This window comes from Lonchura striata, chromosome Z (assembly GCF_046129695.1).
Source record: "Lonchura striata isolate bLonStr1 chromosome Z, bLonStr1.mat, whole genome shotgun sequence".
Taxonomy (NCBI): Eukaryota; Metazoa; Chordata; class Aves; order Passeriformes; family Estrildidae; genus Lonchura; species Lonchura striata.
Window position 1 is genome coordinate 21,077,338 of NC_134642.1, and position 27,042 is coordinate 21,104,379.

General features: G+C 38.1%; 1 protein-coding gene across 1 annotated transcript in view; it reads right to left on the reverse strand.

Annotated features, from left to right (window-relative positions):
* FREM1 (FRAS1 related extracellular matrix 1) overlaps positions 1-17,050 on the reverse strand; it is a 62,499-nt gene extending 45,449 nt beyond the window's left edge. Inside the window, exons 1-8 of the mRNA XM_031507351.2 lie at positions 16,930-17,050; positions 11,696-12,203; positions 7,130-7,224; positions 6,291-6,592; positions 5,602-5,798; positions 4,614-4,937; positions 3,155-3,263; positions 1,235-1,366 (exon numbers count right to left, since the gene is read on the reverse strand). Coding sequence (XP_031363211.2) covers positions 1,235-1,366; positions 3,155-3,263; positions 4,614-4,937; positions 5,602-5,798; positions 6,291-6,592; positions 7,130-7,224; positions 11,696-12,010 — 1,474 coding nt within the window. The 5' untranslated portion in view covers positions 12,011-12,203; positions 16,930-17,050. The remainder of the gene's footprint in view (positions 1-1,234; positions 1,367-3,154; positions 3,264-4,613; positions 4,938-5,601; positions 5,799-6,290; positions 6,593-7,129; positions 7,225-11,695; positions 12,204-16,929) is intronic.
* Positions 17,051-27,042: the final 9,992 nt, after the last annotated feature.

A 27,042-nucleotide genomic window follows, 5' to 3' on the forward strand; every position in this document is an offset into this window, starting at 1 on the left:
TAATTTCAACCTCTATTTTCTTATCAGAGCATTTTAAAGTTATTTCAAGCATCAAAGAATATATTAAAATATATTTATAATTAAAGATCAGGATTTCATTTCAAGTAAAATATAATGATGTAGGGATTTTGGCATATTAAGGTTATGATCTGTAGTAAGACAGTTTTATACCTCTGCTTCACTAGAAATGTTATGCGTACAGACAAATATTCAGGCAAGCTAAAGGATTCAAGAACTGCAAGCTGGCACTAAAAGGGCCACCAAGAAAAGAAGCCAAGCATTCCTCTAAAGTTTTACAAAAAAAATAGAGGATTGCCAAAAATTGTGGTTATGTTTTCCTTGGTGTGAGGAGAGACAAAAGAGAACAAGACACAGTCACTGGAGATAAAATTCCACCTCTGCTTGGTGCATGGTAGGGGCAGGACTGCCACCAGGAGATGGGCCCTGAGTGGCTGCACAGCCTCCCTAATGCTGTCTCTGGGGCTGAACACACCCAGCACTGCTGACAACACACAGTTCCTGTCTGTAGTTTTGCAGGAGGATGATCTTGCAGATACTGGACTACTCGTCAGGAGTTTCCAGGATTTAAGTTTACTTCTGAATAGTTTCTATGTTTGCTCTATGCAAAACACCACCTTCTTTGTTCTTTAAATAGTTTCTTCATGTCTTTAGGTTACATGAACACATTCAACTATCAAAAAAACTCAGCATTCATAGTGGCAACATGTTCTCACCCTGCCAAGAGCAGAGTGATTTCCTTTACATGACCTTTTACCCAAGCACTGTGGTGACTGATATGCTGGAGAGAAAACTAGTAATATTTATAATGCAGAAGGCTAATGAGTTAGAAGTCTTATTTAATTTCAACTTTTTTGAAATAAACCTTAAAGCTGCCAGTAACTACTATATCCAAATGTTGTCTGCATTTGCCAACAAAACAAAAGCACTTGATATTCCTTAACATCTGCAAGCAAAAATGTAAGAACTGAAAATTCTTCTGTGATTCTCCCAAATCGTGTTTCTCAATGAAAGCATAGCTAATTTATTTAAAATTTTGCCTTTGGAGTGTAATCATATGTTAGGAAATTAAAGGTTTAAATACTTAACTTTTTGAACATTCTTGTTTTAATACCTACACCTAGTATGGCTGTAGCAGGGGAAGGTGGTCAGCAGAGGGAGCAAAGTTGCTGTTTTATCATAGAGATTTTTCCAGTCTGCAGCTGAAATTACCTACCTCTGACTGACAGTCTCCCATGTTGTAAACCATCAACTGTGACCAAGCGAACATTCTGGATGTCATCATTGTCTACAATTTGGAAGTGCTGCCATGTGATGGGTCGGGATTGCCCCTCTAGAAGGTTGAGGCCTGCAAAGAGCAGAGAGTTACGTCACTGTCAGCACCTAACATTTCTAAAGGTGTTTCCAGCCAGGGAAAAAATCCAGAATATTTAATTCCATTTACTCATCTATGTGTGAAAGACATTCCAGTGAAGGTTTAGATCTTAGGAAAAATTTCTACACGCACAGAGTAATTTAGCTTTGCAACAAGCTCCCCAGGGCAATGGTGGAGTCACCATCACTGGAAGTGTTTAAAAAAAAAGCAGACATGGCACTTCATTATATAGTTTAGTGGGCATGGTGACCTTCAGATGAAGATAATTTTGGAGGTACTTTTCAACCTTAATACTTCTATAATGCTATTATTCTAAGGCCACCTAAAAATATGATAACAGCTTCTGACATATTTGATTTTTTCATTTTCTTTAAGGAACTTTTTTCAGAGAAATAACCAATTCTGATGTTGTAGAATGCACCTAGTGCAGGTAGCTTCACATTTTGCCCTTGGTCAGGGGGAAATATCTGGAGGCCTAGGCAAAGAACTGTCAATGGGCCCTTTGTTTGAAAGAGGGAATGGGGTGTGGCTGCTCACCCAGAGACTGCAACAAAAACAAATATCAACACTGGAACAAGTACACATAGATTGTGGGGGTATAAAAGTCAAGAATTCCTTTGCTCAGGGTTCCTCCCTGGAGACACCCAGTTTGAGTCAACTTTGTGTTGCTGAACCACATAGAGGAAACAGATAGGTAGGATTCCAATATGAGAAACCCAGGTTGAGCCAGTAACAGAAAGATGTCTGTTTCTATGTGTGTGGTGAGTGTAGGAAGTCAAGCAGGACATCCATCAGGTCACTGGAGCCGCCTGCTGTGAATGGCTTCAGTCCCAGCAGTGAAAGTCTTGGGTAGTGCAATTGTGGCTCACAGAGAGGGATATTGAAAAGGTGAGCAGGAAATTTCACTGACATCTGGTTTCTAATTATCTGATAATCTAAGGAGGCCCATTTCTGGACATTTGCACTGACCGGAGCATTGCACTTGAAATCTCACAATGTCTGTAAGTGGGTATTTGGATTCTTTAGTGAGTCTGCAGTTAAAAACTTATGTTGATCTTCCTGTCAGAGGACAGTGCTCCTTCTTAATTAGAGAGCCATTTCAGGTGAGGTTTCTCTGGAGGACATGGGGATACCTTCTTCTCAGCTCCTTTCCTTTTCTACTATAGGAAAACTTCACTTTCCCTGGTGTTAACTTCTAGACATGTTTGATCTTTTGTATTTTTCCTTTTGATGATTAAATATCAATGCACTCTACATGAGAGACTGTTTCCTTTCCAGTGCAGGCATTATAAATCTGTTTGAATTATACCTAACCCTGTAAGTTTTTCAGGCTTTAAATGGCTGGTTGTATATCAACCCTTTTTCCTAGATGTTAATTTTTGCACTTTTACTTTAAACAACACCAACAAGCCTTGGTCTTTCCCACATGCTACCCCACTCTTCCTAGTCCATCATATATTTTTACTTAATATTCATACATTTTATGTACAGTTCATTCTTCAAGAAAATGCTGTATAAATAAATCACAGTTTTCCTGTAACTCCATTTTTATTTTTCATTCCAGCTAAGACATTAGATCTTTTTCAAGTTGTTGTAATATGTTCCCTCCAAAATGGATATAGGGGAAAATAGATTACTGCTCCTTCAGTTTAATTATCTGTAGATTCCATGTGTAAATCTGATTTTTAGAGCTTTGTCGAATACGTGTGTCAAGATATTATTAATTCTGAAGCAAAATTAACTTAGCATAAGAGATCCCACCTGTATTCCATGAAACCCGAGGGGCATTTGTATCTGTGGTTCTGATAGAAAGATGCACAGTGATTGGTAAACTCCTTTCAAAGTAGAAGTCATGCACCTCAAACTCCACCTGTTGTGAAAACAGATAAACTGCTTATTGAAAACTGGAAATCCAAAACACATAGAGTGCATTCTCTCCTGAGAGATCTTACAGGTATCTGATAATATGTTAATACCTGACTTAGTTTCTAAAAGGAGTCATGAAAGCTATGCACGAAACTGAGTATCTACCTTCTTTGCTCTTTGCAGTGAATTCTGTGAAACTTAGTTTGTAGTGTGTGTAATTTTCCGTTTATTTGGCGTTCAATCATCAGCTAATGTAGAGCTTTTTTAAATTAGTAGTAATAAAAAGTGGAGGAGACATTTCCTGCTCTTTTAAGATGATTAGGACCAGAAATAGAAATGACAGAAAATACATGCACTACTACAGAAAAAAATAAAATTTAAAAAAACTCTGGAGTTTTCAGGTTCCAGAACTGTCAATTTTTTTGAAACTGCAATCAGACAATGCTGAAAGCAGAACTAAGATGAGGCACTTAAGGAGCAGATGTTTTTGTAGGATGTCTGGTCCCCACTTTAAGGAAACAGGGAAAGGAGGTTCCTGTGACAGCCAAGAAAAAAAAAATGTGAGACAACTCTTGTGAGCATTAATTGCCAGTTACTGTTGCTGTTGCTCTGCTTTCCAGGCAACCATCTCCTTGCTCTGATTTCCTGTTTATTCAGTTTTATTACTTTAGTACTAACCATTTTGTTTGATTGGATAATTCCTTAAGTAACTTATCAGACAGTTATTTCATAACTTACTCAAGAACCTGCAGACAGAAGCCTGATCTCATTCACTATTTGCATCATGCTCTCTGTGTTAGTGATATGCTTTTACTACTCACAGCAGGAACTGTTGGGAGCCCCTTTTTGTTATCCCTAAACCACTATTATCACAGCAGGTAGGCTGTAAGGCCAAAGAGCAATCCTGGTCTTTAACTGGTCTTTCATTACTTTAAATATGTCACCTCTAAATAGGTCACAGGGATCAGTAACATCATGCAGGGATAAAAGCTGTGTGTAAAAGGCACCACTGATCCTTCCAAAGACTCTTGGGTAGATGTACAAGCACTGTTATTTCACTATTTCTCTTACTAACCAAAAATCCTGTTTAGATATTTCTCAGTCAGAGAGGATAAAAAGTTTTCAGTACAAAGAAATTCTTATGTAGTGAGCAATAAACATCTATTTTGTGTTAGTTAAGATGATGTGTCATAGGAGAAAGTGGTAAAAGATTTTGCCTTTGCTCCTGTATTGCATATAGTTTTAAAAACTTTTTTTCCTGAAAAATATCCATTACATACAATTACGTTTATTTCCATTTTACTTAATCTTAAGGAGGTGAAAACTAGCAAATGTTGACAAATCCCACTGTTACCTCATAATTCCTCCTCTCTGTGTGGCTGTTGTTTGGAGGCTGATAAGCAATGAGCATGTCACTGAGATCCTTCCACGTGAAGGAGCCAATAGGTTTTGTGTGGTCAGAGAGGTGAGTGATAAAGCCTTGTGGAGGTGGCTTGGTAATGTTGAATATAAGCAGGGACTTTGGAGTTTCATTGTCTTCAGCATCAATAGTTGTGGTTGTAATAGGAGTTAAAATAAATTGGTCTACTTCGAGGATGAACTTTGCCATTGGGGCAGCTTTGGGTATTTGGTTGGGAACAGCACCTCTAATCTGAACAGGGAGCCATGCATACTCCGTCTACAAAAGGAAAAAATGAGACAACTGAAAAGGCAAAGTAAAGTGAAAAAATAAATCAAATTTCTTCTATCTTCACATAGCAAATCAGGTTACATATTGAAACAATAATTAATTTTAAAAGAAAAACTAAAATATTTTAATTAGAAAATGCCTAGACTAAATATTGAGACATTATGAATATGACTTTCAGGTTTACTAGTCTTATTTGTCCTTAATTTGGGTCTGAAACTACTTACTTAATTTGATGTGAGTTTAATGAATAACTTTATCTGACGGAAACATGCACAAGCTATTAATTATTATTAACTGAATATGTTCACAGAGCTCTTAACTTTAATTACTGTGTATGCTGAAGTCAGTGCTGATCATGCTGTAAAAAAATGTGGAATTATGCCAGAATTAATTTTTCTCTTAGGATAAACTACTTACGTCTGACAGTAATCAACCAGAGGTGTTTCTCTGTGGCCATAATGGTCTAATCATAGAGGCATGAAGATAATGCCTATCATTAGCTTAGCTGGTACATTTCTAAGAACTGAAAAAATTTAAGGGCTCCCTTTCTCTCTTCAAACAGGACAAGGAGAAAAAAAATACTAAAAAAGAAACAACAATGACAAAAACACAGGATGACAATCAGACATTTTAAACTTGCATAAAAACCTACCTTGTGCAGAGTTTTGCTTCTTCTGTCTGAGAGATCCAACCTCACAGGAATATAATCAGTGTCAGGTGAGGGGGGGTCAAGGTGTCGGTACTGAATTCCCATCCTCAGAAATTCTTCACAACTCATCTTTTTGTTGTTAATGTCTCCTTGGCCCAGTGTACAGCTCCCGTTTCTGCACTCTTGGCCCAGGCTGTGCTCTGTAACACAAAAGCAATAGTGAAAGTTACCAGAGCAGAAACCACCATGGGGAACCTGCCCATGTAGTTAAAGTAACCATGAGAGAGACAGTGTGATGAGGCTCCTTTCCTGACTTAATTTCTCCTAGAGGATTTTGTTTTCATCTGATGTTTTCCAGATACATCCTACCTTGGTGTTTTGGTTAGGTGCTGCTTCCAGCAACTACCTGTGCTGTTTCTACTGAGCCTTGGCACACACAAAGCTATCACATTGGCCCACATATCTGTGGGCCAGAAACACAATCCAGTCAAGGAATTATTGACTCAGATCTGTGATCTACATGGTATCTTACAAAAACTTCATGTCCCTTTCACGCCCACAATAGCTGAAGATGTTCATTAAACTTCTCATGACCCACTGTTACACAGCATGTCTGAAACAACCCACTGCTGCAGACTTATCTGCTGTGTCTCTTTGGAGGTGCTAATGCAAACAACAAAAGCACGTCATACTAGTGCCAGGGAAGAAGCTCCATGACTGATCTCCATGAAACTGCCCTTGCTGCACTTTCCTGGTGATAAGCTGGCCATGAGCAGGCAGGTGAGTTTCTGAAGAGATTATGGAAATGGTGCAATCCAGGTTAATCTTCCCGTCATAATCAAAGGTGAGGACATTCTTGTCAATCACCCTAGACAGACCGTAGTATTCAGGGACCTCCAAAGCATGGGAGCGCATTTTTATGATGTTACAGTCTGGCTCAAGTAGCTGCACACGAAAGGTGAATGTTTCTACAAACGTTTCAGTTTCTGTAAACCTGCAAGGGACACAAGAAAATTAGTTATGCTTCTTCATGCCATATTCTGTTGTTTTGTGATTTGGGCATTGTCCGTCTTCATCTTCAAAATGGAATTACTTGAACTGATTTCTCTCGTGTTCTCAAGCCTTAAATCACCATAACCCAGATCTTGCTGCCCAAATTCCCCTACTTATAATGGTGTGTGTGAAGGAAGAGGTTATTCTCTGTGTGTATATGAGAGTTCTGTCAGCAGGACAGCAGGGGACATGCAGTACTCTGAAAGTTCTATTGCCACTTTCCATAGCATAATGAAAAATCACTGGTTTTTCAGCAATACATAATGAACATTAAATGAGTGTATCTGCAATACATGGTGAGAAATATTTCTGTAAACAGATGGTCACTTTTTGACTAATGATGCAGCTACTGAATCTAAATAGTTACAACATGTACAGCAGAACATGCTTTAACAGTAAAAAATGGACTGCTTACTCTTCCTAATGTCATCTGGGCTCCTGGTAAAGGAGTGAACTGTGATCTGCTGCTGCTGCTTACCTGTACAGCCTAAGCATGACCATGTCTTCATCTAGAATCGGACATCCATTGTGGGTATATTTGACTTCATTAGGAAGGAAGTGACAGTCAAAAACCTATGAAGGAGAAAGAATAGATTGGCACCACATTGCCAAAGATGTTAACTTCACAGAGTTATTCCAGAGTGCCTGGAATACATCAGACTGACAAAATGTTTAATATGTAATTCATTTTTATGAATAGGTACTGTATTACCTGTAATATCTACTGGGAGATTACCTGTACTGTAATCTCCCAGTGAGAGTTAGAGCAACTACTTAACATGGGGCTGCCCACACTCCACAATTAGAAGGGCAAAGTCATATGTGATTGTTTCATACTGCCAAGGCCCTCCCTAATACAACAAATAATTTGACCTCACCTTCTCTACTACTGCAGCCTGTGGAGTTAAGGGTGTAGATATATCCAGCAGTACATACAACTGCAGTGGTACTGAAAAGCCAGAAGCTCCAGCATTATAATTTGAGATTTATTGGCTTTTAAAGTTGCTCATGACAATAGCTTGATTATATAATAAATCTTGCTTTATGTCCACTATAATTATACCACAAAAGTACAACAGTGAAATTTCTGTTAGAAACTTTGCTAACTTAGAGTTGTTCCCACTCAGTAAAATGCATTTCACTGTGAATCTAAATGTAGTTTTCATTGCATTTTTCCAGGGCAGTATTCACAAATGGTTCTATGGACTTCCACACACTAAAGTGAAATCTGTTCAACACTCACTCACAGACATAATGAGACCATAACTAATAGCAATTAATATATGTATATGGCCGACTGACTAGCCATTTATTTTTAAAAAAATAAGAGGTAATTTCTTAATGATAGTAATTTTTAAAAATATGACAAAAGAATCATGAAAATTAAGTGCCTTGCATGAATTTTCTTCATTTCCCCAAACACTTTAGATGACAGTGAAATGACTGAGGGACTTTAGTGAGGTTTTAAAATTTTGACTGAAAGTGTAGCTCATAGAGAACATTTCTGGATGCTCTTTCAGTGTAAAATTGATGTAATAATTTAATTCTAAATTAATTGTTAATACTTATTAACTGAAGCACCTCATTACCACCTTGTGGATTTACAGTAAAGGATTTAAGAATTATTGAACTTTGTTTCTTTCTCACTATTGCACAGAATAGAACTTACATTCTTCTATAATGGAAGAATAGTTAGTTTCTCAGTTTTCATTATTAGTGAAAGGGTCTACTTCCACTGAAGGCATTTTCAGGTGCTCAAGCAATGTGATCATTTTTATACATTCCAAGCAGTTTTAAAATTAATTTATTGCCTGCTTTTAACTTTCATCAAGAAGTGCATTGTACAAAGTCTTTCCTTTATTTGGTTGTTTTGGGGGTTTTTTTAAGTGATGAGATGTTTGCTTTTCAGACATATATACATGGATTAACCTCTTGGAATAATCTGTGGTGTTATGGAAAGTACGCTTTGTTTTATTTGTTGGGACTGTTTAGAAAGGAAGGACAAAACAATATGTGAAAAACAAAATTACTCTCATACAATGAAAGTTTTGACTATTTTCTGGCTTTTCTGTCGTGCATTATTTTCAAATGCCATAGAAATATGTGCTCTTTTTTTTTTTTTTTTCCCAAGGAAAACCAAAAAATGTCTTTTTCTTTGTCTTTTCTATGTCTTTTTCTTAGTTAATGTCCCTTCTTTTTTAGTACAAACTAACATAAAGGACATGATATTTAAGTAATAAATTGGATTACTTATATGATAGTCTGCAAAAACAGAAAATAAAATTAAGAAGAACTTATGTGGTACGCTATCTTAAAGAAAAAAAATATATTTTATACAAAACTCACTAACATTTTCAGAAGCTTAATGTTGTACAATGAAAGTAAGATTCTTCACTGATGTAAATCAGTGTAGAGCCCTCAGAGTAAATAGGATTTTGGTTACATAAGGGTGTTGTGGTGGACAAGGCCAAAGGGATTACAGAAGTCCAGATAAAAGACATCCGAGCCCTTCCCTTGCCCGCTGATGGAGAAAGCCATCACAGAAAGCCAATGGGTTGATCAGGCAGGACCTGCCCTTGGTGCATCCATACTTGCTGTCCCAAATCACCTCCTTGTTCTCCATGTGCCTTAGCACAGCTTCTAGGAGGATTTTCCCTGGCACAGAGCAGAGGCTGACAGGTCAATAATTCCCAGGAAAGATCTACCCTTTTAAAGGATGTGTACTGTATGTCCCTTTTCCCAGTCTGAAAACCAGGATTTCACCTGACTGCCATTACTTTTCAAATATCATGGAACAGCTACATCATCCAGTTCCCTAATGACTCTGGGATGCATCTCACTGGGTCCAATCATATCAAAGAATGAATGTTCTTGTTTTTAAGACATTAGTTCCGCATCTTAATTGGCAACAAGAGATTGGAAAATTTAGAACGTTTTCACAAAGGTTTGTCACCACTGACTGACAGTCAGTTTATATGTGTATAGAGACACAATCTGCTTTGCAGAAAAAAACATCTGTTTTATGTTTCCTGATATGTTCTCCTTTTGTATGAACAGGCAACTCTAATTGTCTATAAATTCACTGGGTGAGACAAAGGAAATCTAAATATTTTCCTAATTACTGTTGAGTTTGGAATTTTTCCACTTCAACTGCTTTTTAATTACAATTTATAATTAAATTGTCATACATTTCTAGAACATTATTTAATGGAAGTGAACCAGAGACATTTTCTGGCTGCAGAATTTCCTGTGGAAAGATCGTGAGTGGCACTAGGAGATCTGGACTCTGGCACCTTTTTTCAGGAATGGTGAAAGCTCAGGCACCACTAGCAGGCCCAGCCATTGTCCAGCCTGGTGCCCTAGAGCCACCTGCCCAGCAGAGCTCTTCCCTCCACATGTGTGCCTGCCACTTCCACACCCAACTGCCTGGGCACATATTCAGGCCATGGAAGAACAGGTGCTCAACAGAAGTGGGGCTCGGAGAGGGGAGGTAGTTTGGAAAATAAGGTGCAGGGAATGCACATCTCCTGGCATCTCTTGAAAAGGGCCTCTAGCTACGTGCTTGAAACATGTTGGGTTACACAGGACTAAGTGGTATTTCAAAACACCTGGGTCCTACTGCACATAGAAGCTGAGGCAGAAATTAAAAGCAAAGCCAGACAGATTGCCTACAGAAGAGGTTCGCTGTAGGTTTCACATGCATGTCCCTCTTTTCCTCCTCTCCTTTAGGTTGTATATCATGAAATATTTCTTTACTGAAAAGTTGGTCAGGCATTAAAACAGGTTCCCCAAGGAAATGGTGGAATCACCATACTTGGAAACATTCGAAAATTATATATAGGTAGGTCTTAGGGACATGGTTTGTAGTGCACCTGGCAGTACTGGGTTAATGGTTAAACTCAATGTTCTTCAAGATCTTTCAGTCTTAATGATTCTATGTTTGTATGAATCAAGGGCCAACAATACTGGGAAAGTAGAGGTGGGGTACTATGGTCAGTGTCCCTGCACTGGCAGAAAACAAGCCCTGGGTAGTTTCAGCAGATGCACTACACTACTTACTACCAGTCTCTAAAGATCACACATTGTCTTGTCTATCACCTTCTGTTTTTCCTGATATGTCTCTGCTCCTTAGGAATGCTGATTCAGCTGAAGTACTTGTCAGTGGTTTGCAAAAATAATACTGATAACCAAGTCAGAAGTTTTGAAAAATCTATTGAGATTGGTGGTTCTTCACCTATCTTCACAGAAGCCACCAAAAACCCTGGAAAGGAGGTTAAAAAATAGATTTGTATACAGTCACATGAAAATATATGCTGTGGCACAAACCAGAATTTTTCAATCACCAAAACCTGCTTGGTTATGAACCATTAAAATCATTTATCTTCTGTCTATAACATTACATCTTCATGACAACTGTGTTCAACTCCTTCTTGCTATAACTCAGGTGGGCAATTTGTAAAGCAGATGAGTAGCTGAATGGTAATATGTGAAATATATTTCATTATTACTACAAGCTCAATATTTGAACAGAAGACAGGGGAATTTTAATGTATTTGCCATCTGCTAACAATTTGGCTGTTGCAGAGCAGAACAAACAATGCTGCACAAAATGTGCTTATTGTGTGTGATTATTTTTTTCTTAATTGCTCCTTAAGTAGTGGCTCCGTGACTAAAATTCAAAATGCTGTAGTGGGATATGCATTATTCAAGGGGCACTGGTTACCCTCATGGGAGAAAAATAAGCAGCTGAGAGATTGGAGGATATCTCCTAACTGGAAGTTTTAATACCCATTCTTCACTTGTGAAAGGAGACTCTGACTGCACTGTCTTCTGTGCAGCTGTGCTATTGACCTCAGCTTTTGGATTTCAGGGTTGCAGTTCTCTGCCAGATATCTACTTAAGCAAAGGGCTGAATCCCACACACCATTCAGTTCCATGCCTTTTAGTCACTACCCAAAGAACAAAAATCAATCAAGAAACTCCTTTTAGTTTCTCCCAGACCTGCACACACTAACACTCAAGGCAGCAAAATAGAGTCAAATACCTGTGGAGTAAGTTTTCCAACCCTCTGTGTTATTGGTTCATTGATTACTTCCACTTTACAGGCATCTTTCTCTCTGGGGATGGAAAAGTTGAGGTCTTCTTCTGATAGAAAGACAGACTGTCCTTTCATCACTTTCACCCCAAGGTTCACACTAATAAAGGAGGAGTACACAATTCTTAACATAACAGGCAGCAGTAGAAACAGCCAGCTTTTCTCAAAGGGCTTCATATTATAAGGGAGTGCCAGCCTTTTACACCAGTGAAAAAATTTCTTAACAAAAGGAGTTTTCTTCCTCCACCAGCAGACTTTCACCATGTAATGAAGGCATTATTAGTCACAGATAAAAAATGTATGACATGTTTTCTATTAATAGACTCTACTTGACTGAAATTTGGGCAGTTATTGGGCAGATATTTTCAAAATATCCTTAGGTATTTTATAAAATCCATTGATTAAGCCTGACAAAATAATGAATGTGTTCTCCAAGTCCTTCCAAGGTTTGTAAATCCTGAAAAAAACAAGAGAAAGGAGATTTCTATAAGTCATCAGGCAACTATAGGGATAAAAACAAAACAACTTACATATATAAAATATTTCCACCATTTCTCACAAATGCAGCTCATTTCAATACCATTCAGTGACACATGATCAGAAAACAGCAGACAACCCCAAACTCTGAGAAAAATTTGATGGAAATGAAGAAGACAAGATAATATGGAAAATAAATTACACAAGTTTCTCATGCCCCTAATTACAGTGACTCTTCATCTTTCATGTTCATAACCTCATAAGAATTTTTTCTGACATTAAACAAGCACTATTGAAATCCTTTTAAAAGCCTAATATCTACAATCCTCTAAAGTAACTGAAGTTACAAAGAATAGGAAGTGATATTGATTTAATTAAATTCGAGATCATAAGAATTCCAAGACAGTAAAGTTTTCGTTTTTGTAAATTTTTAATGCCCTGACTACTTATTTGCTACAACCTTGCAACCAACAGTGAAGTTTCCTGAAAGTGAATTTTAAAAAAAAAAAAAATTCCTTGTATGTCTTTATTTTCTTTGTTGTTAATAGGTAAGTGTTCACCCCACTGTTTCTGGCAGAATAACTTTCTGAGCAGCCTGTAACTGAATGCACATATCTACCCAGTTTCAAACTTCACTGAAAAACAACTGGCAGTTCAGAAGTTCTGTAAAATGATTCACTTCCAAAAGTTAAACAAGACAGATCCACTTACTTTATCCCATATTTAAGGTTGAAGACAATGAGTCTCACATACATATAAAGTTAGATGTATGTTGACTATGTAGCTGGAATGCAAATTTTTACTTTAGTTTTCTAGGTATTTATCTGAAAGTCTTTCCATTTTGGTTTAAAATATTGAAATCATACCAGGCTAAAGAAAATCTGAGAGAACATGTAGAATTTTAGCCAGTGGGAATAAAATGAAATCCATGGTAGAAAATTCAAATAAGAAAACAATTAGAAATTTTTATTTCAGACTAGGACTTGGCAAAGAGCTAAGAGGTCGTTAATGACTCTGACACATAGACCTCATAGTTTATATCTCATAACAATGCCACTAACTCTCTGCTCCATAATAGCAGGCTGAAGCATAGAAATATGGTGCAAAATAGCTTTATCCACAGGCATTTTCTTACATGGCACCTCTTCAGAAATTATAAAATTAAAGCCTGGATAGTTTTGAATTTCTCCACTCCAGTGTGGATAGCTATCATAAAACAATGTTAAAGTTGAGAGACAGCTTCATCAACAGGTTGAAAATTACACTCATGCAGAAACATCTGCATCTTGACTATGCTACAGCCCAGGTTCATTTGTTTCTGGCGCCCGCCCCATAAATCCCAGCATGGAATACAACTGTAAACCTTGGGTGCAGCTAGTGGTTTCTATGTTGCCTTTTCCTGCATTGAAAACAGAACAGAAAGTGTTCAAGAGGAATCAGGAGCATTTTGGTCTATTTAATGGTGGATGTATGAGACATTCTCTGCTACAAATTTGGTCCTGTTGTCACTGTGTATTACAGTCTTGCAGACAGAGCTCCTGTATCACTATATACTTATCCATTATATTCCAGCCACTGGCCTCTACTTAGATACTGTAGGACTGTCTCTTGAGGTGGCCAAGTAAAGATCTTGGGAAGTACAACCTCACTTCCTTAATTACTTACACAACCATAGCAAGATGAAATGGCAAGAGATTCTTTTAGGACATAATGACAATAAAAAGGTTTTGAGGTGAGTGCCAAGGTATTAACATTCTCCCTATCTGTGAAGGTCTTTGCTTCAATGAACTCATGTGTGTGCTACATGGTATTTATACTGATTGACAGTGTTCTGCTCTTCAGCAGATAGACAGCTGCTGGTGATGCCACTGTCACATTTTGTGGCTGCTTTGAGCTTCCTTACAATCTTCTTACTTCTCTGCCCTTAATATCACAGCTGAACCTGATTCTCCTCTGCTACTCATTGCCATGCCACCTGTGTATTCAGAATGGACATAGAGCTAAGGGACTATTTAATTCTAAATGTACCAAAATATTTCACATGTACTTAATGGCCTAAAGAAATAACAGCATTCACAAATGACATAGAAGGAAATTATGCTGAAATTAAGCTGTTTTCTCATCAACTTCCTCAGGGTCTGTCTATAATGCCAAAATAACTGAAACCACTGAACAACTCCAGGTGCATATCTCACAAAAAGCTACCAGCTTTGTTCCCAGAAGCAAAACTGTCATGTCAGTTCCACGATATATCATATGCTAGTTGTTATTTCTCAGTGGGGATGGAGCATATGATTTATGAGGAGTGGCTGACACAGCTGGATTTGTTCAGCCTGAAGAAGAGGCGGTATTGCTTATTTTTAGACTTCTAACAGAGGAGCGCCTGGAGCAAAAGGAAGAGACCTACAAACCCAGTAAAATATCAAGGTTTATTTAATAAACAACCAATCAAGGCCTGAGTTGTTTGATCAAACTTTGAAGCCAGATTTGCCATAAAACTTGCTTTTAATGGAGAAAGAAATGGGTACAGTTACCTGCAGAGGTCCTTTTCACCCTAAATCATGTGCTAACTCTAACCTGAAAAGACACAGCCATCTGACTGCTAGGATCTAAATTAATTACCTGGTATATTTCTGCAAAACACAGAGTTATACCTTGCCACCTATCCAGTAATTCCCCTGATATCCAATACCCATACTAGTATAAAAAATTGTGGCAACAATCAAGGAAATCTCCTTTCCCATACTTTTAGGCAATTGGCCAAGCTGGCTCTGAGATTTGGAAGTCTGGAAGGTAAGACCCAAAGATATGCTCAAGGCATTGAAAAAGGGACACTTGGCTAAGGAGCTGCTCATCTGCTGGAACTCCTGCCCACTCAGCAGATGAGGCTGGGGGGAAGGCAGAGGAGAAGGGGCCTCTGAAGAGGTGGTGAATGCGACTCTGCAGAGCTGACAGAGGGACGTACCAAACCAGGGACAATGAAGAGGATGGTTTCTGTTAAAATTTCCTCCAAGTGCCAGAGGTGGTTTTCCCTCAGGGCTGCTGTGCACATGAGAAATGATGCAATGGTGAATTACAAACACAAGAAGCTAGTGAGTCTGATTGTGAGCAGAGTTACACTGATGTAAGTTAAAGATTAATACAAATTATTTAGATAGCTATCTACCAACACAAAACAACTGAAAGTAAAATATGGAACAGCACTAGTAAGTCTCAGCTTTAATAACTAAACCTTGACTAAAATACCAGTAATCACAAGTGACTTTGAGCCAAGTCTCAATGACGCCCAAAGCCTTCATTGGGATTTGGATGAGACTTCAAGAGTTTCTCTGTATGTGACAAAATCTCTGGTTGTCTGGGATATTTCCATGAGCAGATAGATCAAAATTGCCCTAATCTTTTGCAAAGCTGGAAGGGGATAATGGAGAATGATTTGCTTTCATAAATACCAGAAAAAGTTTTCAAGAAACAGAAAAACATACATAAAATTTTGAGGACAGTTTTAAAGAAAACAAGTAAGAGCTTTCCATGATTTCTAGGAAACAAGATGAATATTATTACAGCAATTAAAATCTAGCCCAGGGCAATGAATCATGAGCTATTAAATTAGGGGGTTATAATTTCTGAATGTGTACTTAACAGATGCATCCCTTGGACTGCTTGCTATTTAATAGTTTTGTTCCATGCACTACAAACAAAAGTTACAGGTCACCAAGAAGCTAAGTATTTGGCAAGGTATTTGCTGAGTTAAGGAATGGCAGATAACACTCTGGAAGTAGTTACACCTTGGACGCATGCCAACAGCAGAGATGCATTTTGCCTAAAGTGCAATCCTGAATTAGCTGAGATTGTGACTAGTAAAATTCCCTAACTAGAAAATAAATAACTTGAAAAATCCCCTCTTAGTAACCATTTGAAGAAACAGTGTATAATTATCTGCAGAATTTGTTGGAATATCTCAGCAAAACATAAAAGCAACATATTTTTAAAAGGTGATGATTCCAGATAAATATATAGAAATTAGCAGGAAATATAAAACCTTTTTAAGCACACATGTGTTAGGGGATACATGTAAACTTTTATACATGCATATAACTAATAAGCCTCTGCCTAGTTTAGATGAATCAGCTGTCTGAATGAACATGAAAATGTAAAATTGCTGACAGATTCTTACTGCAAAATAAGTGTATAATTTTAAAACATTCATTTAAAAATAAGTTATCCCAAGTGACTGAATTATATTCTTTTTAGAGACTTATTAATATCAAATGTTTTTAGCATATGTCTCAGTGCTTTTTATCACATTTCTTTTAGTGTGTCTCATTAATGCTATAACTTTAAGCAAATAAATCTTATTTAGTTCTTCCAAGCTTTCAAAGCCACAAAGTTTTATTATATCTGAATAATAAAAAAAAAAAAACAACAGCATAATTGAGAAACATATATTGACTTGAATATTAGGATAAAGGAAGATGTTTGGAATCCAAACTTTCAAGTTAACATCTACTAAACCACTGGCAAAACCCAGTGCCTGCTTTCCTCAAAGTTAGAAAGAGCTTTCATCTATCTCGAGCTCAAAAATTACTGCCTGGCTGCTCTACTGCAACATTCAGCAACAAACTGGACTCTGCAAGCGGTTAAGCACTATTACAACCACAAACACCAAGGCATTCAGTGTGTACAACAAACTTGAATAAGATACTTACAGGTAGTAGTGTTTCTGCTGGAGGCTGAACATGAGATCAAACTAGAAAAAGAGGAAAAATGTATGTCACTGACCCAGTAATTTCTGTTTTAAAAGGCTGGCAGAGAAAGAAATCCAATGAGTGAGCGACAGAGAGAAAGCAGAGGGGGGAGGGGAGAGAGATAGATGAAATTCCAGTCTTTCTGGTCAGCTTGGCTGTAGTTTTCTCTGTACTGAAAATCCACAACAAACACTCCTTGCTTGCAAGACTGCTCCTGACTGGAGAGTCACAAATTACAAATACTTTCAGGCTCCGTATGATAAAAGCACTCAGAGAAGCCTTGTAGTGTTTACACTCAGCAATGTTTCTCTGCTAGCCAGCCCTAGATCTTCTTTTCCCCTTCTGCTAGTTAAGTCTGTTGGGACCAAAAACTAAGCTGCTGTTATTAATGTTCACTCTTTTTTTTTTTTTTCCCCTCAATTTTCCTTGTTTATTTCCTTTGAAATCCACACAAACACTCTACCATAGTACTATTCAAATTATAATTTTCTTTTTTCCCATTCAGAAAAGCAAGAAAGATGAAGAGTATGAGCAAAATCCTACCAATTGTTAAATATCTCATAGGATTCAATCTCTCCAGCTTTCTGTCATGAGATTCACATGAGATTTAACTACCTGATGAGATTCTAAGTAAAATTTGTTACCATACAGTGGCTCTTGCAACCTGAGGAGTAAACCTGGCAGCCCTAATTTTCAGAGCACAAAGACTGTATTGCAAAGTCACAATACAAGGACAGACTACCCTACATCCACCTCAGCACAGGGACCCAAAAAGGTTTTTAAGTATCCAGAAAAACATTTTCAGCCCAGCAACAGGGCATTGTGACAATGGCAAGAGGGACACCATGGGGAAGAGCTACTGACTTCCAGGTTGCTTGTATAAACAGGAGTCAAATCTAGCATAACTGTAGTGCTGTAACATTGTCTCCCCTTGTCCTTCTTTGAATAAGCAAGCTGACTTTGACTCTCATATGGAAACAAAACCACAATATAAAAATGCAAAACTGAAGTCAATAGGAAGAAAGAAAAGAACCAGCAGATGTTCCTGTGGCATGACTTATGTACAGATGAAGAAAACAGATGGCTGTTAAAAATTAAAACAAACTCAAAGCTACACAATGTGTAATACGATGCAATCTGGTTTATATTTCCCTAGGAAAAAAACACCATGCAAAAAAAATTTCTTTGAGGTACATTACTCATATTAGAGTAATGTACTCTCCTGGATTTCAGACCACACATTTTGTCAGGTTTCAGAAAAACCTGCAATAAATATTTGTCTCCTCTGAGTTGTGTAGATGGCTGTGGGTTAGCCTGTGTGTTTCTAGTTTTGCTTGCTGAAACATAGCTTTTAATTCACTGTGATGAATGGCCTCTCTGTATGGTACAGTGGTCTGATTAGGAGCATCAGCATAACTGTCCTTATAGGCTGATTAAAATAGTGGCAGCTTATTTTAAAGTCTGTGACATATTAATCAATAATATCATTGCAGAACCTGTCTTCAACCAGTTTTATTACTGCAGCAATGAACTGAACATCTCATTTCTTATTGCACTCCTTAACTACAATTAATTTTTGCAAAATATCAAGGTCCTGTTATCTAAAGAATAGAACAAAATTACCCAAGCTTTTCTTGATAAATGCCAGAGCATTGAAGAGAAGATAAGCCTTTTGTACAATGCTCAGTCTTTCCATTTCAAGTTTTGCCCACACAGGAAATAGAGTAGTTCTGTTTCCCATAGATGAAACTTATGCACAGGATATATTTTTTACAAATTTTTAGTAAAATCATGCAGTCCAGATTGTTGGTACGAAGGTAATAAGTTATAGGTTTTCTGCAAGCTTATGTTAACAAGATGCAGTCAAAATCAGCAACTTTTTTCACAGGCTTTTATTTGAAAAATAGTTTAAAAAGAACATACTTGAGGCACAAAGCAGGCAAGAGTACACACACACACCCTGACACCTCACACACAGCCCCATCTCTGCTCTTTCATTTTGACTTACATTGATAAGCAAAGGCCTAAACTCCTGTTGTCTGATATCTGCACATTCAGTCAACACTCCTGTAAGGAGGATGAGGTTCTTAAAGGAGCAAAATAATTGTTCCTGTCCTAATCTGAGGTCTGTACAAGAACGTGATCTTCTGCATTGTGAGGGGAAACAATACAATTCTTTTCCAGGCATTTACTACATGACATAAATTTTATTGTGTGAGGAAAAATACCTGGTAGCATCAGTCCATTCTTCATGCAACTTTTAAAGAAAATGTTCTAATGCATCCATGTCTTACATGTAGTACAGCTGTCAGAAGATCAAATATACTGGGTTATTGCCAGCTGCTTCACTGGCAAATACATGCAGAGAATCTATAATAGCAAAGTTCTTGACCAAAGATAAATCATTCAAACTTTTGACTGCAGAAGGGGCATTAGGCATACAGAATGGCATTATGGAAAATCCAACAAGGCAGCACAAATATATTTGGTTTGTGTCAAGCAGATCAAAAATGTTGCCTGAATATCTGAGACAAATATAAGTGGCATTTCCAGTAAAATGAGTAGCTTCCTTGAGAAATCCATATTTAGTTCTATTATCTCAACTTTTAAAGACATTGATATTTTCCCAGAAGACTTTGTATCTTGGGCTCGACCCTCAGACATTGCAGAGGACAGTGAAAGGACATCTTCAGAGACTTTGGCATCTTGGCAACCCCTGTAGTCCTTTGCCTGAATGTATCTAGAACACGTCACCACTAGTAAGGTTTATTCAAATTATACATCCGTAGTGATTAGCATACATGCTGTAAATCATAAAAATACCTCTTCATGGCCATGGTATACACTAGGCATAGCTGGATAGAAAGCAGCAAAGTCTTCCCTCGATGCCCTCCAGGCCAGCCTCACTGCAGCATGCATGGCCAGGGCTGTGGGACTGTGTGACCAGAGAGGCTTGTCCCCCACTGGACCAGGATAGTAGAGACACATAATAATTTTGTAGGAAGAGAAACTCAGCTATCACCATTCTTCAAGACACTTTCTGCAGCATTAAAAGATATGTTTGTGTATGTAAGCTTCATCATAGTATTTCAATTCTAGAAATCAGGAGTATTTGTACTTGTGCTCCCAGCACAAGTATATACCTATATAGGTATTAAATCTTTGTCTTCAAAGCTGCTGCCATACCCTTCTCATCTGCAATAAAAAGTTAAAGGTTAGGCTTTTCAAACCTTCAGGTGACATGGTATGAAATAGGTGGCAGCAGCTAAGATGACCATCAGCATTTCTAACTTTTGAGGGTGGCTGGGGTCTGGTCTGCCACACAAATATTACACATGAGGTCACAATAAACCCTTTCTTACCTCTTCCTGGCCAAAGAGATCCTAGACAGGTTGAGCACCAAGAAAAGCATCAATTTGGCACCACTGGAGAGCAGCACTTAATGAAGACCTTGCAGGAATGGGAATGTCTCTGTGGTAGAGGAAATAATTATATTCCCTCTTGCAAAGAGCTGGCCTGTTCATTAAGGTACCTAACAAGGGATAGAAAAAGCAATTTTTCACACATCAAGAAGCATAGGAGAAAAAGTATAAACACTATGTGTACAAAATTTAGGCTAAAAAAACCTAACAATAATCCCAAAACACAGGAAGGATTGGCTCATGTTGGCAGTCTGTCAATTTCTTGTAACAGTGCTCACAACCAGGCTTCAAAATGCATATTTAAAATGCCTGTGTTTTCCCTCTGTCTTTAAAGTCTGTTGTTACCTGTCCAATCATTCCACCAAAACCCACAGACCATGTGTCCTCATTATTCAAAGGGGGAATTGTTTCAATTGCAATTTACTTCAAACTGGAAGACTTTTAGGAACATTACCTTATTGCCATTAAAGCAATATGCACTCAGGAAAGGTTCCTTGAGATCAATCAAAGTGAATTTAATGAGACTCTGGAGATTTTTATCCAGTCTTTGAAAACTGAGCCTTTTGTGGGGCAGGGCCTTTATTTTGGCTTTAGACCACATATGGATTTAGACTACAGCTGGTACAAATGGATTTTCATCTCAGTTCATGTTTCTAAAGTTTCACTGACTTTCCTTATTTAGCTCACTCTGGCACTGGCTATGAAAGATTTGCAAAAATAATTTTCCAAACAATGTCACAGATTTTATTTTTCTATTCTACAGAAGGGTGTAAGTTCTGCAAAGGCAGAATATATCTCAGAAGCATAATATGGTAGGTCTAACACATAGTAGATACTGCTCCTGACCTTAGCAGTAGTTCAGAAAACCAATACTTTTTAGAATATTGAAATCATCCTATGCTTATCCTTGTACATCTTATGTAGAGAATGGAGGCTGAAAAGCAGGAACACTGGTTCTGTTCCCTTGCCTCTGAAGTCTATGCGTTTACCTACAGCAGTGCTTTAGGTGTGACAGCATAGTCCCAAAACCACTGCAATCCCTAACTGTTCAGAAGGTATGCAGAAGTCTTTAAGCACAGAATAGTGCTTTAAGCTGATATAATCCTCTAAAAAGATTACTTCTGAAGAATTTTCATATCTTGGCATTTAGCTAAGGTGTTATTAAGATGAGAGGTTAATTAAAGAAAATTGAAAGAGCCTTCTGAGATAGAAGAAGAAAAGAAACTGCACTAGCTGGCACCTGCTGAGGACAGCTTAGGGAATTCTTTGAAGATCTGTTATGTTAATTCCAACAGCACCAGATATGATTCTTGCTTGTAATTAATGAAACATAGCGATGGGAAAAATGGTGACTTGTTCAGAATATCCCCACTTTACATGTGGTTATTCCTGTCATCTTTCTGCTCTAATATCAAAGCCCAGCTGTGGCACAAGCAGGACCCACTGTCATCTGGGCAGATGCAGACCTAAGGAAGGTAGAACAGAATGGGCAACATGAGAGGTTTGGGAGACAAAGCCAAAAAGAAAAGAAGAGGAGGGCAGAACAAATACTGGCTTGGAAAGGAGAGCCTGAAACCCAGACACCAGCTATGGAAAACAGCTTCACCTCACACAGCCCAAGGCACACCTTTGTCTCAACATTCTCACTGAACAGCATGCTAGTGTTAAGACATGATCTTATGAGACCAAGGAAATGCTTTCCCAGCCTGACACAGATCTGTATCTTTATGTGTACAAACAGATACAACTCAGCAAGAATTTTATAAGAAATTATGCAAGTAATGCAATTAAGTTTGGTCACTGGAAGCAAGGAAATATACTTTCCTTTTCAAGAATTTAGGATTATAATTGATAATACAAAGAGAAGGAGAAAATTCTTAAGTAAGAACCTCTAAATGTCTGAGAAAGAATCTCGAATAGATGTTTTGAATTATGGTAACTTCATGAACTTCCATATCTGAAAAAGGAAATGGCAAAAGACATGCTATGAAAAACAGGGAATTTCTAAAAATTCAGCACATAGTCACTGTAGTCAGTAGATTCTTCTTTCATTATAAAAAAGTCAGTTCTACCTTCTCTTCCTCTTTCATTATTTGCACTATTTTTTTAAGTCTTTCTTTTCTAAGTCTTCAAATGACCAAATGTAGCTCCATTTCAGTTTCACCTGGAAGTGCCTAGTTTTTATTCACAGTATATGTTTCTTGCTTGAACCATCCTTCCTGAACTGGCAAAAGGATGAACCCGTAAAAAAAAGCTAAAGGAAGTAAATATACTTCATTTAAAACCACTTTCCAGCTGAGGTCCTTTACAGAGTAATGGTGAATAATAATGTGAGGTGTCTTTTCTCTTGGCAGTTTGTCCAAACAGAATTTTAAATTAGCCAGCCTAGGTCTGAGTGAAAAAGTTTTTGAGGAATGTAGGGTGTTGGCCAAAAAACCGGATGCTTGCAGAAAGAGCTGGGATATTGTGAAAGAACAGAAATATAAATGAGGGACAGAGAAATTTGTCCTGTTTTCTGACTTTCCCAAGCCAAAGGTACCGAAGGTTAAATCCAGACTGTGAGAGCACTAAATCACATATATTGAACCAGCTGCAGTATTTCCAGGCCACCAACAAGCCTCACAGATTTATAGAATGACAGAGTGTTCTGGTTTGGAAGGGGCCTTAAAGATCATCTATCCTATGCCCCCTGCCATGGACAGAAGTGTCTTTTACAAGATCAGGTTGCTCAAAGTCTCATTAAATCTCATCTCATAGGATGGATTGGGGCACATTTCAAGTATTGTTAGACTGAAATATACAATAACTTTATTAGTGCAGACCGAAGAGAAAGCCAAAGAGAGCCTGGGCAGAGCAATTAAAAACCTACTCAACCTTAACAGCATTACAGTGTACATGGCTGTAATTAAGAAAATAAGATATGCACACACCTAAATCTGGATTGCTCACAACTTTGGAAAATGGCATTTTCCAGATTGAGTTAAATGTTAGGTTGAATGATCTGAAAAAAATAATCTACCTTAAATTCAAGAATGCTAAGTTCCTTGAAAACATGTGTGACTGCAAGCCCAAAGGAAACTTCCTGTGGGACACCATCATGCTGAGCAAACACTGCCTGGCTAGTGTGGAAGGGGCTCACTTCACTCCAGCAGATGTGTGGCCATGTCAACATGGACCTTTGTCCTGGAGTATACAGCAGTACTGAGCTAAGGCACTACACGAACAGTCAGGAGAACTTCAGGGGCATCTGTTTGACCCCAGCTCCAGTAGATTGCAATTATATTTGTTCAGAGCTTACTGGGTCTGAAGCAGGGTCACCAGAGGAGCTGGCCTCAGAGCTCCTCAGCAGCTTCAGCACAAGAACTGAGATAGCCACCAGACTCTTCAGCCACCAGCTGAAACAGCTGAGGGTTTAGAAATGTAAACCAACATGAATAAGCCTTTTATTAAAAGCAGATAACTCTACCTGAATCTACAGACAGGGGGTTTTGATCTGACTCTGATTTAACCTCTACCCAAAAAAACCCTAGTATTTTGAGTATATACAGAGTTTTTCAGTGGGTGAATCTTGGTTCATTTTCCAGTGAGATGGAACATTGGAACTGAATTTTTTTATAGCTTTTGAGGAGAGATAATCCCTTCCTCTGCAGATTTAAGAACTGACAGGACCTACTTCCTAGCAGGTTAGACTACCTGCAACAGCATTACTGAATACTTAAGGATATTTCAAAACCTAAAAAAGACATTTTTTAAAATACAACTTGGTTAAAAAAAAAGTGTTAATTTCACAAATTTATAGACTGCACTTCAAATTGTCTGGGAACATAAAGTCTGAAATTGTAAACAGACATATTTAAATATGCATCATAGGGTCACCATTAAAAAGTGTACCAAACTCCTCTTCACTCGTGTTCAAAGTTGAACCAGGACAAGCCAGAAGAGTCACCAGTGGCACTTACTGAGATATTCAATCTTGCAGCAAGTAGCTTTATTTTAACAGGACAATGCACACATCAACAAAAACCCAGTTAAGAACATAGGCAAAAACTGTAGTTTGATCTTTTTAAATCATGTACTCAGGACACATCTGTAATCACACAGAAGGGAGAGGCAGTATCAAGGACCTCTTACCTGTGGTAAAGATTTATGGTCCTTATAATATAAGGAATTTCACTACGTTGAGGCTATTTTATTCTGTTAATTTTTCTTTCATCCTAAGAAAAGGTAGAAACAATGGTTTCAAAAAGACTTATTGATGTAAAAGAGTTTGAAAGCATAACACAAGAGAAGTTTGCCCTATTTTAAAATAAACAAACAAACAAACTTTGATCTCTCTTTCCATGCATGCAACATGAGAAATGAGAGCCTGACTGCTATGTTGAGGAGAGGGGAAGTATTTTCATAAGTGAGGAGATTCCTCAGCTGAAGCCACTTGCATGGCCATGAAGTTTACAGGAAAAGCTGTGCAAACACTGTTCAAGGATCCTTCTCTTACTGACAGTTTAGAGCACATGTGTGCATCTACAGTGTATATCCTCCAACACTGACTTCAGAGGGAAGTAGCACTGTTGGGTCCCAGTGTTGGAAGACACTCTGTGCACTGCTTATATCCTGGAAAAGCCCAGAACATGGCTGCTAGGGGAAATGTTTCAAAGAAATCAGACAGAACTACTCTTCCCACATGTGGTGCATTGGCTCCAGACCAAAATGGGAAATTCACTACTTCTGTGCCCACCAGTTTGGGCACAGAGAGAGCTGGAGGCTCTTGATAAATATGGACATGGTGCCACTGGGTGGGACCTGGTGGAGCTCAAGGTGGAGGAGCAGGATAGTAGCAGAAATCCCAGCTATGGCAGACCTAGCTCCTGTCAATGACTGCAAACAGCATTCCTTCCTCAGGCACAGCTTGGGCTGCTGTGTCTCCCCAGTATGACAAGGAAACCATTCTCTTGTGAACTGGCAGGTCTAACGGGGTTGAGAGTGGAGTATGAGGAAACAACTAACAGTGAACATTTCTTTCCTTTCACCACGCCTATTCCCTCCATTCACAATACTGCCACAGCATTTCTACAGAAAATTGAGGTGTCAGAAAAACCTCATCCTACAAACATTTAGCACAGATGTACAAGCCATGGAATTATATTCTGCATGTGGCCAAAGAAGGCAATGATTTACATATGCTGTTACCTAGCTTGTGCTATGGTCTGAAAAAAATAGTGTAAAAGAGCATGATATTTAGAACCAAATACCAAGACTACTGAATGGAGAAGAGGGTCATTAGTACAACTGAGGGATGCATTGATAAACTGGTAAATACATACATTAGCAAATTTTGGAGAGTTTCCATATTTTTACCAAAAATTTATTCTTTACATTTTTGATCTCTCTCTACTACTGCATCTTCCTAATATAGTTGACTTCCTCTCCAAAAGAGGGACTCACAGAAGCAGGAAATTGCTTAGTCAAGCTTTTCTAGCTTCAGGGAAGTATAGCCAATTACATTTATAAGCAATGTTTAAGGGCAGTTCTTGAAGTTTAAGAGCAAGTTCTTGACCAGACCTCGGTGTTTAATTTAAACTATCTGTTGACTTCAATATTCAAAGTAAGTCGAATCTGTTGGCCAGCAGATATCACTCACTTTCCTCACATGCCTTTCCCTTTTTCCTGCCTTTCCCTTTTTTCTCCAGCACTATGCAGGATACTGACCAACAAAACAACTGACAAAAGAAATGATCTGTCTGAGAGAAAACATTATCTTGCCTTTATTCCCAAAGCTGACCTTATCAGGACTGTTATAAACAAGGGTGCAGGAAAGCTACAAAACCACAGAATTCTGGTCAGCTTTGAGATGGAAGACCATCTCCGCTAAAATAAGTAAGACCTGACAATTATATGAATTGTTTTTTTCCTTTAGGACCAGGCTTTACTCCTTAGAATCCACCAGTTTTTATTGACCATTGAGAAGATAATCATGCAAATAGAAAAAAGACCTTTTATACTTAACCTGTGTTTTTAAAGTCTCTATATAACTGACATTCTCAGCCAAAACACATTTTATACCTCTATTTTTAAAGTATTTATTTGAGTAGACCAAACATGTTGTACCAAAACCAGAAAGTCACTGTGTATCAAACCAAAAAGAGAAGGGGAAGGTCTAACTGAAGTTATTATTTTAAAAAATTGAAAACCCTTACTCCAAACTGATGACCTGTTTCTTCTGTATTAATGTGTCCAGCACATGTTTTCTCCTTCCCAATCTTCATTTAAGTCATGGATGACACCCTCTGGAGCCTCATTCCTCTCAGTCCTGAACCTGTGTCCTGACAATTTTTAACATCTTCCTATTTGCAGAAATCTGTCATAGTGAATCCTGCTCAGTTGTGTCAGTACCAGACTGGGCCAGAAAATTCCCATGAAAACTGGGACATTTGACAATTATATATATGAATATGACAATTGGCTGCCCTGTGTTTCGATGTCCTCCTGCAATACCCTGATATGCAGAGGTGCTGAGCCTCTAGCATCCCCCCTTGCTGATGCCAGGTGTTCAGGTGACAACAGCACACCATCAGAGGCCCGATAGTAAGATCAGATGTTGTATTTTTAACAGTATATTCATTTTAACCATAGTCTATAAATGTGATTCAAAAAC